Source organism: Ambystoma mexicanum, chromosome 1q, assembly GCF_040938575.1.
Source record: "Ambystoma mexicanum isolate Mex_15411 chromosome 1q, UKY_AmexF1_1, whole genome shotgun sequence".
NCBI classification, from domain to species: Eukaryota; Metazoa; Chordata; class Amphibia; order Caudata; family Ambystomatidae; genus Ambystoma; species Ambystoma mexicanum.
The window spans coordinates 1,462,721,253-1,462,733,288 of record NC_090922.1 but is presented as its reverse complement, the minus strand read 5'-3'; the positions used below and the strand labels follow the sequence as shown (position 1 = coordinate 1,462,733,288).

At 50.2% G+C, this 12,036-nt stretch overlaps 1 protein-coding gene across 1 annotated transcript in view; it reads right to left on the bottom strand.

Annotated features, from left to right (window-relative positions):
* The window catches only part of UROD (uroporphyrinogen decarboxylase), a 268,002-nt gene that overhangs the window by 97,212 nt on the left and 158,754 nt on the right, over window positions 1-12,036 (bottom strand). The window contains exon 7 of the mRNA XM_069642357.1: window positions 10,809-10,946. Coding sequence (XP_069498458.1) covers window positions 10,809-10,946 — 138 coding nt within the window. The remainder of the gene's footprint in view (window positions 1-10,808; window positions 10,947-12,036) is intronic.

Below are 12,036 nucleotides of genomic sequence, written 5' to 3'. Positions count from 1 at the left end.
CATTGACGTCCTGCCTGATGCGGTCATTCCCCACGGCAAGATCTATTCGTTGACTCAACTCGAGAAAGGCGTCCTAAAGGAGTACATTACGGATTGCCTCAACAAGGGCTACATAGTGCCGTCCAAGTCCCCCGCAGGATTCCCGTTATTCTTCGTCAAGAAGAAAGAGGGCACTTTGCGCCCTTGTATCGACTATCGTCAACTAAATGAGATCACGAGGAAAGACAGGTACCCATTACCACTCATCCGGGACATCATCGAATCCCTGAAATCCGCACAAATCTTCACCAAGCTGGATCTAAGAGGGGCCTATCATCTGGTGCGGATTAAGAAGGGAGATGAGTGGAAGACGGCCTTCAAAACACCTATCGGTCACTACGAGTACAGGGTGATGCCGTTTGGACTCTGCAACGCCCCGGCCGTCTTCCAGCGGTTCATGGACGATGTCTTTTTTCGGACCTTATTGGAATATCTGTATGGGTATACCTTGATGACATTCTGTTTTTTTCTGACACTCGTACTGCACACGTTGCGCAGGTTCAGGAAGTTCTCCGTAGACTAACAGATAACGGCCTGTATGCCAAAGTAGAAAAATGCCAATTTCATAGGGAAAGCATGGAATTTCTGGGCTATGTGATCAGCAGCACAGGAGTGCAGATGGATCCCACAAAACTGCAAGCTATACGAGAATGGAAACCGCCACATGGCGTGAAGTCACTTCAAAGGTTCTTGGGCTTCGCCAACTTTTATCGACGCTTCATTCCACGCTTTTCTCAACTTGCCAACAGTCTATCCCGCCTGACCAGTACCAAGGTGCCGTTTCTCTGGGACACGCAGGCCGAGGAGGCATTTCTGGAATTGAAAAGATCCTTCATGTCGGCTCCTGTTCTTAGACATCCAGATGATGAAAAGCTGTTTGTGGTTGAAACAGACGCTTCGGACTACGCAATTGGTGCGGTCTTACTACAGCAAGATGCAATCACGGGAACAGAGCACCCGGTGGCTTACTACTCAAGGAAATTGTCAGTGAGCGAGAGAAACTATGCGGTGATAGAAAAGGAATTGCTGGCGATAAAAGCAGCTCTCGAGGAGTGGCGACATCACTTGCTGGGTGGGAGGTACCCGGTGGTGGTTCGCACAGATCACCGTAATCTACAGTACCTGCGCTCTTTGCAATGCAGAACCTCCCGTCATGCTCGTTGGGCCTTTTTCTTTTCGCAGTTTGATTTCACCGTCACATACATTCCTTGTTCCCAGAATACTAAGGCTGATGCCCTGTCTCGGTCTCTGGAAAACAACGTTGAAGGTGCCAAGGAACCGGAGCCTCTGATAGCGTCAAAACATTTTCTATCGATGGTGACTCCCCAGCTCCAACAGTTGATAGAAGCCACACGAACGGATCCCTCAAAATCACAGATACTAAAACACGCTGATATCAGAGAGCGTGACGGCTTGTTGTTCTTCAAGGATCGTCTGTACGTTCCCACCTTGGAGCTCCAGAAGATCGTTCTACAAAATTGCCATGATTCCGTCGTTTGTGGTCACCGTGGAGTCCGCACAACACAAGAACTGGTTGCACGGCAGTACTGGTGGCCTGGATGGGCCACACTGGTAAAGCACTACGTGGATTCCTGCCCTGTATGTGCCCAGACCAAGATTCCTCGCAAAAGGCCCATTGGTCTCCTGAAACCCACGCCTACGCCTCCGTACCCTTGGCATACCATCGCCACGGATTTCATCGTTGACCTGCCCCTATCTGGTGGTTTCACGTGTATAATGGTGTTGGTGGACTTTTTCACCAAGACTGCTCATTTCTTGCCCTTTCCTAAACTGCCCACTGCCTCCCAGATGGCACAACGTTTTCTACACGAGGTGTATCGTCTTCATGGTCTTCCGGAGAAGATCCTATCAGACCGGGGGTCTCAATACATCTCATCTTTTTGGGACCAACTGTGTCGGCATTTGGACATTCATCGGGCCCGGAGTTCCGGCTATCATCCACAGACCAATGGGCAGACGGAACGCACCAATCAGACCCTTGAGCAATACCTACGTTGTTATGCCAATGCCACCCAAGACAACTGGTCGGAATGGTTGGACACCGCGGAAGCGGCTTACAACAATGCTGTTCATTCTGCTACCGGACTCAGCCCCTTTTTCTGCTCTACCGGTCTTCATCCCAGACTGCTGCCAGTTTGTCCTGCATCTTCCAGTGCCGTACCATCTGCAGATGCCCTGGTGTCCCTGATCCGCGATCAACATCGTCTGGCGGCCGGTACCTTGGCAGTGGCACAGGCACATATGAAGGAACAGGCTGACAAGAGACGGAGCCCTGAGCCTGTCCTTCATGTTGGGGACAGGGTATGGCTGTCCTCCAAGAATCTACCGGTACGCAATTTACCTGTGAAACTAGCTCCCCGCTTTTTTGGTCCCTTTCGCATCATTGGGCGTATTTCTTCTGTTGCCTTTCGTTTGTCTCTGCCTCGTTCTTGGAGGGTCCATCCTGTCTTTCACGTCTCCCTTTTGAAGCCCTATGTGCCCGATGTTATGGGTCGTACCTGTTCCCGTCCTGCCCCGGTTTTGGTTCGGGGGGGTCCCTGAATTTGAGGTGCAGGAGATTTGTGATTCACGGATTTGGCGGGGTGCTCTGCAGCTCCTGGTTATCCTGCTTGTGACCGCACTTGGGAACCGCGCTCCTTCGTGCATGCACCACGCCTGGTTCGGGACTTCTATCTCCGCTATCCTTGGAAACCCGGTGCTCCGGGGTTGTCCGGGAGGGGGTATGGTGTCACGCCGCGTGCTCGCTTGCGGGCGCCACTTACCTGTCCTGGGGTCCCGGGTCCACGGCCGCAGCGGTCTCCTCCTTCATGGAGGTTGTACCCGCGGTGGCGTCTTTCCTCACGCCGACCCGCGGTCCGGATAGGCTCCGTGGAAGCCGCCATCTTGCGAGGATCTGCGCATGCGCGGATCGTCAGTATTCGACGTCCCGCGCATGCACAGTGTCGGAACATGCGTTCCAAGCCTCGCTTTGATCCCGGGTCTTAAAAGAGCACCGCATACACAGGGACAACGCGTCTCAACGCGGTTGTTACTCTGTATGCGCTGCTGGAGTCCTGGCGCCCATGCCTCAGCCCTCCAGTCCCCTGCTCTGCCTTATCCTGCCTAGCCCTGCCTCTTCTCCTTGTCCTCTTCTTGCTCCTTGGTCCTCCTAACCCTTGCTTCCCTGTTCTGCTGGGTCCTTGCCTGCCTCCTGGTTTAGGGTAGGGGAGGACCTGTCTGGGTTCCTAGATTAACTCTCTTCTACTAGGAAAGTGGGATTCCCCTGTCTGTCCTGTTTGTCCTTGCAGTCCTTTCTCCTTTGCCTGTCTTGTGCCCTGCCGGTACCTGTGCCTTGCTGCCTTCTTGGATGTTCCGGAGTTCAGCTTCCGCTATCATCGGTGTCTTCATCAAGCCTTCTCAGCCAGTGGAAACACTGTCCCGACGTCACGCAAATACTGAGAAGTGCCACCCGTGGCGTTGGGAGTTGGTCCAGTGCCATCCTGTCATATATCGTCAGGAGGGGATTGGGCTAATTTCTCGCGCTACCCATTCATCGGCAATAGATACACCGACATACTGGCAACCTCAACTCCACGGTCTACAGGAAGAAAAGGTAACCAGCGATCTCGTGAAGACTCGTTTAACAAGAGGATGCGTCCTCCTCTTCTTATGCGGTGGACTTTCCGAAGGTCCCGGCTCCGGTTCCCGCGTCGGGTCTGGCTCAGGTACCTCCGTCGGGGGGAGGGGCAACCAGAGATATATTATCTCTGAGCATAAGGACTGAATCGCTGACAAAATGGCCGCCGAAGTGTCCTGCGGCACCGGAAACAACGGGCGAGAGGGCTCTTGAGGAACCTCGTCGGCGACACCGTCGCTCTCGTCGTCGCCCTCGTCGGGATCCCTCCCGATGGGCTGGGCCTCCTCCACAACTTTGATGAGCTCTTCTTCAGAGGTCGTGTCCGTATCCATGATGGCCACCTGCCCCTCCCCCTCATTTTCCAACGAGGACTTTGTGGGGGTCTTCTCAATGGGCCTGAAAGACTCCCCCCCCCCCCCCCTCTGCTGTGGCAGGGAGACTCTGGGTCCTGAGGTCATCTCCACTGGCGTAGCCTCCACAGGCTGAGCCAGGGCCGCTGCAACATCTTCCATCGAGGTCTTAGCAGGGTGAATTAAGGCCATCGTCACCTTCTGTACGCCTGGGGCCTTCACCTTGGGGGGGATGGTCCGAGCCTCGCTCCGCCTCTGCCGGAATCTTCGAGATCAACCGGGGCCTCTCCAGAAGCTTCGCTGGGTTCTCGGACTTCCTCTTACCAGAGCCAGAGCGTTGGCTCGTGGTTGATGGCGCCGGGGAGGATGCGCCCTGCCTGGCAGCCAAGGAGCTTGACCGTTCGGCGCTCCCGGTGCCCGCGGACTCGCAGTGCTTGGCCTTTTGTTGGGCGCCCCGGCGACAGGGCGCCCTCACAGGACTTAGAAGACCGCTCGGACTTCTTTTTCTTCTTCTCGCCTGACGGGCTCTTCCTTTCCAGCTAGTTCACGAGACGGAGGTGGCGATCCTTCATGGTCCACTCCGACATGTTCCCACAAAACGCACAGTCCTTCTCCGTGTGCGTCTTGTCCTCATGGAGACAGTAGAGGCATAACGAATGCTCGTCCTCCTTGAACACATTCTGAAGCTGGCATCCAGGGCAGGTCCCGAACAGCTTCCCGGGCGTCGAGCTTCCATTCTCCTGGGCCATGTCCAGGGTAGGCCTCGGAACTTCTGGAATCCTCCAAAAGCGTAACTCGACGAAATCTTCACCCTTGAGGGGCATAGAAAACTCAGAAACGGGTCCCCGTTGATCAGATGTAGAAACGGTGGAGCTAGAGGCTCTATTTAACTGAAAAATTAGAAAAATCTCCTGAAAAAGCGTGAAAACGCAGCAAAAGCTCGAGAGCTACAGCACGAGGACTCCCAAACCTTGAACGTGCAGTAAAAATCTGAGGATGGCTGACAGAGGATGGGCTTAGGGAGAGGGCAGTCATTGGCTGGGGGCAGTATGACCCAGAGACCAGTGATTGGTTACCACCAAGAAAGACAGATCAGAAACGAAACTGATACTTTTTTTTTCTATACCGAGGATTCCCGGCCCGACGACGGGGAATATTCATGAGCATGTGAATCCATGCCAGACTCCATGCTGGAGAAAAAGCCCTAAATGATTTCCCATCGAGTACCATTCCTAACTTTGCCTTTCAAATGTAAAGCCCCAAACGATTTTTTTTCTTTGTGTCTGTTTTCCAACCCTGATTTTTAATAAAAAGCCAGAACGATTTTTCCATTGTATTCCCACTCCATGTACCTTGCCTCCAAACTAGAGGCGTCATATTTAATTGATGCCTAGGGGTGGAGTTTGCTGGGAGAAAACAGCTTGTTAACAGACCAAGCAATCACGGAGTTATATTCTTTGTGGGTGAAATTCCAAGAAATCCAATGTAATACATAAATAAAATCTCTTAAAAACACACAGAAATACAGCTTCAACATCAACATCTGTGTTTTCTTGCTGACCAAGGAGTTTAAATGATTCCAAGAAGGAGCATTTCCCATTTATTAAGTGCTTCTTTGTGTGGTGGATATTTTCTCCCTATTATCTTCAACATAAGGTAATGAAAATTGAAGAAACTATATACAAATGGATGCCATGCAGAAGAGTAAAAGAGTCTCTCCTCATCAACACCTAGGCCATCACGTTGCCCCCGTGCCACCTGCCTCGCAGGACGCAATACGCCCCTCTCCTTTCCGCCACCCTATATAGCTGTATCCCCTCTGTATCCTGCCACCCACTGTATATCGGTTCTGTTACCTATGAAAAGTGCTCCGTTATGCATCTGTGCTGTTGTATACCTCTGGAAAGGGCTCAGTTGATTCTCAAAGCTAGGTTTGCGCTCATTAAATACCATAATAAAATTATAAAAGGAGAAGAAGATGTGTAGGAATGGAATGCGAGGAGAAGGGTGTAGTAGAGATGTGTGGAGGTAGGGGCAAGAGCAGTAGCAATGAGAGCGATAGAGAGAAGGTAGTAGAAGTGGAAGAAGAGTAGTCATGGTAAGATGAGTAGTAGTAACGTGGGCACGGTTGTAGTGTGGGAGGAGTGCTGTTGGAAGGAGAAAAAGAACAAGGTAATAACATCAAAGAATGGAGGCAAGTACTAGTAGTGCGGAAATCAAGACCGGCCGGCCTCTTCAAGAGTCTCTCCTCCTCAACAGCTAGGCCATCACATTCCACCCCGCTCCCGCGCCACCTGACTCACAAGACGCCGTCAGCCCCTCTCCTCTCCACCACCCTGTACAGCTGTGCCCCTCCTTGCCATCATCCAGTGACCAGTCTTTTCCAGCTGGTCGCTGTTAGGAGAGCCGCCTTCCGGCGACCAGAAGCTTTTGGGTCCAGAACCGGTTGACTGTCCAAATCCCTAAACTCAAGCGCAGATTGTGAGTATTTCCCTATCCCATAGCCACACATAGTCTACCCCATCTTGATACTTTTTCTTTGTCCTACTCTCTAAGAAAACCTATTGTTGCCTTGGTAACTTGTTAAGACTGTTAGAATTCCCTGTGCATCGTGTCCTTTATTTTCTAGTGTTAGCGCAATTCTTCCAGTTCTTTCTGTCTTGCATAGATCCGTAGTCATATTTGGAATAATTTCATTTCCACACAAGAAGACACGTGGCATGAGGGGGTTAATGCGGCCGCTTAACTTGTTTCATGGGCAGCGTTATCTTATTGATAATATAGCTTAAGTAAAACTTGCCTTTCCCTTTTAAAACCGATTTTCTCTTTTTAACAGCTCTATTTGCCTAAAATCGAACCTCATTCTACCTTGAAAATCTCATTCAAATTCTTCAGCTATAGTCATTCTTTCACTTCTATATTGTCCCTGTGATGTGCATCTATCACCCAGCCTAAAAACCGCAATTCCGATTGTGTTTTTCACCCTTTTTTAAAAAAGAAAAACGTTTGACATTTAAAGCGAAAAAGAGAACAATTCAACATTTCCATGTGTGATTTGACTGCACTGTGTTTTCAATATCAACCTGCTTTGTGAACCGTATGCCTTTTGTGATACCTTACCTTATAGTTGCTAGTGATATAACGTACTTGAGACTGTGATAAAACATATGTACATCATTATTTAATTACACATATAATTATTTGTTAAAATCCGAGTGTCATTTTAGGCCATTGCAAAGGGATTAAAATCATTTTATTTTGTGAGTGAAGGTCAGATTCTGATTATGTTTCCTGCCTCATATAAATGACTACCTGCTGCTACTTTCTATCCACTTAGAATTTGAGTAATTGTGAGTTGAGGGAACATTTCAGGGGAACCTTAACCTGTGTGTTATCTATCCTAATTGAACAAGTGCTCCTATTCATTTGTGCTTTGGATATGTTCTTGTAGGTTACCCAAGTGTATTTCAGGGCTTTTCATTGTACTTACCACCATATTGGGGATTGCTGCCCATATAAAAATGGTGTGATTTCATTTGAAATTAAAATAAATATTGTATTCCCACCAACCGGCCCGGTTCATGGTCCATTGTGACCCTCGGTATTTGTAAAAGGGGGTGTGAGACGGGTTGGGTATCGGCTCAATTTGAATTTGTAGAAAATAAAGAAAAGCATTCTAATTGAGCGCTGCATCCTAGGCTAAGGGCAAGAATACTGATCCAGTGTGTGGCGCCCGGTTAGAATCCGTCACACAGCGAAACAGAATGGATGCAGTTCTAATTTACCATGGTGTCCTCAACAGTCCATTATCATTATTATTGTACAAATGTGGACTGCTGTAAGGCCACGGCACACGATGTGTCCACTAAGGTCCCCTGCACTCCTCCATAGAAGAAACTGCCACTGATTCGAGACAGACTACTGCAACTCTTTGGAGGGCAAGGGTTTCGTGTGTTCTACCAGTCAGGGCCATTTTGACCCTCCCCTCCTGTCCTTCACAATGGGGCCAATTTGACTATTTTGAGGTTTAACATCTCCCCTTGATCTCTTGGTGCACCCTTGGCAACCACTAAAGATTGTCCTATTGTACTACATAAGTGACTTTGAACAGTGGACCATCAAAAAGACAATTTCTAAGCTCGAATTGCTGAAAATGCAGAGATCTAATGTGTCTGAAGAGAAACAGTGGGGTCTCAACAGCTAGGGAATCGGTCCATTAGCAGCCGATTGCTGGTGCTTGTCTTGGGAAGCCTTTAAAGCCTCTGGCTAATGTACAATGCTGTTCCTGACAAACCGACAGGACCCCCTCTGATCTTCATCTATTGAATGAAGGTCCCTAGAGCCTAAGGAAATGTAGTATACTGCTTTTAGCTAACAGCTGAATTCATGTTCTACTCCTCCCCGGACTCCCTAGGGGGAGAATCACTGCAGAACCTTGAGTACTGCAACGGTTCAGCCTTCCATGCACATTCAGTCCGCGCCAGTGAGCGCATTTATGCCAATTCAGATATTTAGCGGAGGGAGATTTTACATTTTATAGGGCAAAATATGACACCCCGGGGCGTGGCCTGAGCCTCCCGCCAAGATCCTGTATATTATCCTTTTAAACACCTCTATACCTAGCAGAAAGGGTATCTAAGCACATCTGCAAGCGGGGGAAATGCTTCCCTGGCCCTGTACGCAGTATCAGAGAAAATTGGAGACGCCTGATTGAATAACAACGGCCCCGAGTCGGCAAGATGGCGGGCTTAGCTGTCCACGGGAACCAAGGGCGACGGAGCCAAAACCCAGGATTTGGCTGTGTGGGGGAAGGTAGCCCCGAAGACCTGAGCCTGCGAAACACCCTGGCGAGCATGCAATAGTCGCACTGAAGGCAAACCGGAGACCACTGCAGCTTACGGTCACTAGCAGGAGACCTTGGTGAAGCACTGCGCATCGGACAACTGACGGACATCCCCGCCCACGAGGACCAGGTTGGAGGCAGCGGTGCGCCGCTGTGGCCAGGACTCGTGAGGAAGGTGAATCGGCTGGCGCTGAACAGAGTGAGACCCATAATACTGGCGCCACTGCGGCACACCCACAGAAGGGCAAACTACAATACAGCCACAGCGCATGGTGTGCCGTTCTGGCGCTCTCTCCACTGACCCTTGCGGGCAGGGTTGCGGAGGGCGGACGGTCATTCCGCCTGAACCAGGATGGATCGAACACGCCAGAAGGACCGCTGACCTGGTAAGGTGCTGAAGAGGCACCTTTGGACACAGACTATGGGTAGGCCTGCGGCCGTCACGGAGGGCCGCTTGAAGTAATCAAGGTACGTGGTGGCGTTGGTACATACGGACTCTGAGGATATTGCTTAGGCAAGAGCGCAGCGGCTACAGCGGACACATGCAGTCTTGTGGGATAGGGTGAGCAGTCCCAACCACGGCCCCTCCCCGCCCCCATGCCTCGCTAAGTCGGGCAGGCTTACGGCCGCTCTTGGGGGAGAGCGGCAAACCAGAAGGTCCATCGGAAGTGCACAAAAAAAAAGAAAAAAAACAATTGCAGCCCGCAGCCGCACGTTCCTGGTCAGCGCACCACCCGAGAACACTCGCACAAGGCCTAAGAGTCAAGACGACTTGGGCTGAACACTGATGCAAAGTAGTGCGCGCAACACCGGCACTGCTACGGTAAATGCTCCAATGAGCACACTAACATACTCACAAAGCTGATGATGGTGCATAAGGGGATCTGTGGGCCATAGAAACCAATAGTGCGAAAGACGCTGTTGGAGAGTTGGCAGGTGAAACCGCAGGGGCCTAAGATAGACTCCTCTCGAGGATTTGCTCATCCTCTGGGAGGTATACTGCCTCCAAAACACTGAGGTATTTACAGTGTGCCCCGCACTAGGGAAGCGCGCCTCCAGCAACCAAGAGCAGCTGGTATACCCGAGTGGTCTGCCGGGCAGTGCAGAGGTTCTGGGCACGAATTGAATGAGCTTGCAGAAAGGCTGGGATAGCGAGATACGAATGGTCACCGAAAGAATGCTTACTTGGCGCATTTTCCAGAATTAGCAAACATAAGCATGCGGTCAAGTTCATGGACATGGCATGCATACTGCCCAAAAGAACCATTGCCATGGCCTGGAGATCTGCTGGAGGATGGCAATTTGCGCGATGGTAGAGGGAATCCGACAGCTGGGCAGAAGCAGAAACTAAAGCATGGATGGGAGGGGCAAGTAGATCGGGGACTGATGGTAGCAATAAGTGTGCAGCCTGGTAGGCGCTGATCTGGGTCATATTTCACCCATCGGATGACAAACCCCCTTCAGGGTTATCTGCCTTTCTGCATTATACTTGACCCTAATTTATCCATAGCCGTGTCAAAACCTGGTTGAACCGGTCCCTGCAATTGGGCGGAAAAAAGTGAACACCCGTAACGGGTCCCTGATTACAGTGCGCACACACCAAGAGACTGGTAATGACATAATGCCTGACAAGTGACGAAAGTTGTTTGTTTTGTTATTTACTGTTCTTTTTTTCTCCTTTCTTTGTTACCAACACCATGCTGTAAACATAAGAAGTTTTTTGTCTGACGTGATTGATAAATGCGTGGTTGTACTTCTATAAATGCGAATAAAAACATTTTAAAATAAAATAAATAAAATGACAGCCCGGCAGCACTTTGCAAGTAGTGGCCTAGCTGCCAACGCAGGGAAATGCCTTATTGCCGCCAGTCATGGATGAGCGCCATGTGAGCACAGCCCACTCTCAGTCAGCACCTTGTGCACATCACCGCCGTCTTACCATGGGCACGACTTCCAGCCCTGCTTCCTTCAACTTGGCCTTCACTCGCTTGGCGATATCCCTCATGTAGGGTAGGGAGAACTCTGCAAACTGTCTGGGTCCAAGGCAGCCAGCATGGGAGTCGAACACCTGAAGGGCCTTCAAAAGCAATAAAAGGCAATTAAGAGAACAGAGGTAACATTCGAAATGCAATTAAATGCAAACTTGTAACCTTGGCATAAAGAACTCTACTGTGTCATGTAAAATGAAAGTCGTGTGCAGTTGACTCTTGTAGAAGGCAGCAACAGCACTTAAATGTTCACTGTCCAAGTATTTTTCAGCAGAAAAATGTTCAAATTATTGACTCGTCTCACCTCTCCCTCTCCCCCGCCCCCCACCAAAGAATACCCCTGCAAAAGTACACCCAATTCAGATAGTGGGAGAGTTTTGCATGTTCTGAGTGCATGCAGAGCTCTTTAAAGGAAAGCAAGCAGAGCATGCATTGGGGGGGGGGGCAGGGAGGGGTGCAAGACTGATCATCAAAAGAGGACCCTTTCAAGACTGGTTGGCAATAGACTAGCACTTTTAAAGTGTGATAATGGGTCACAGGACTAGATATTAGGCCTAGGCTGTGTGTCCGCCTTATGAAAATACTTAAATTACCATGTTTGATCACCAGTATTTTAGTAGTTACTGGGTTCGCATCACAGAGAATTGTACAGAATCTCTGCTACAGCCCCCCCCTCGCCCCCCCTCCCCCCCCCCCCCCCCCCCGAGTCTTGTACAGACTGCAATTCAACTTCACTGGTCATTTAAGAGAGCTTACCTCCCTAAGATAAGCGGCTACTGTGGGTTCTCCTGACACGGCCTTATGGCCGGCCCTAAAGTGAATCCAAATTCCATGGTGAACAAACTTGGAACTGGGTTCTGCCAGCATGCAGCTGAGTAAGGTACCACAGGCCTCAGCTGGAGGAGGTGGTCCTGCCAGTGAAAGCTGAGATGTGTGAGGGGCCTTAAAAGGTACCACCGGACTTCAACACATTTGGTAGAGCATTGTGGTGGAGGGAAGGATGTATGTGGTCAGAGTGGGCGGGAGCAGTGCTCTACATTTTTTACCATTCCTATACCTTTATTTTAAAATAAACGTGTAGCAAGAAGTTCGAACTTGCTCTTCAGTGCACTGCACGCGTGTTTTTTTGGGGTTGCCTTACTGGGGAGTCGAACCTGGCACCTGCTGGTTCAGCAACAA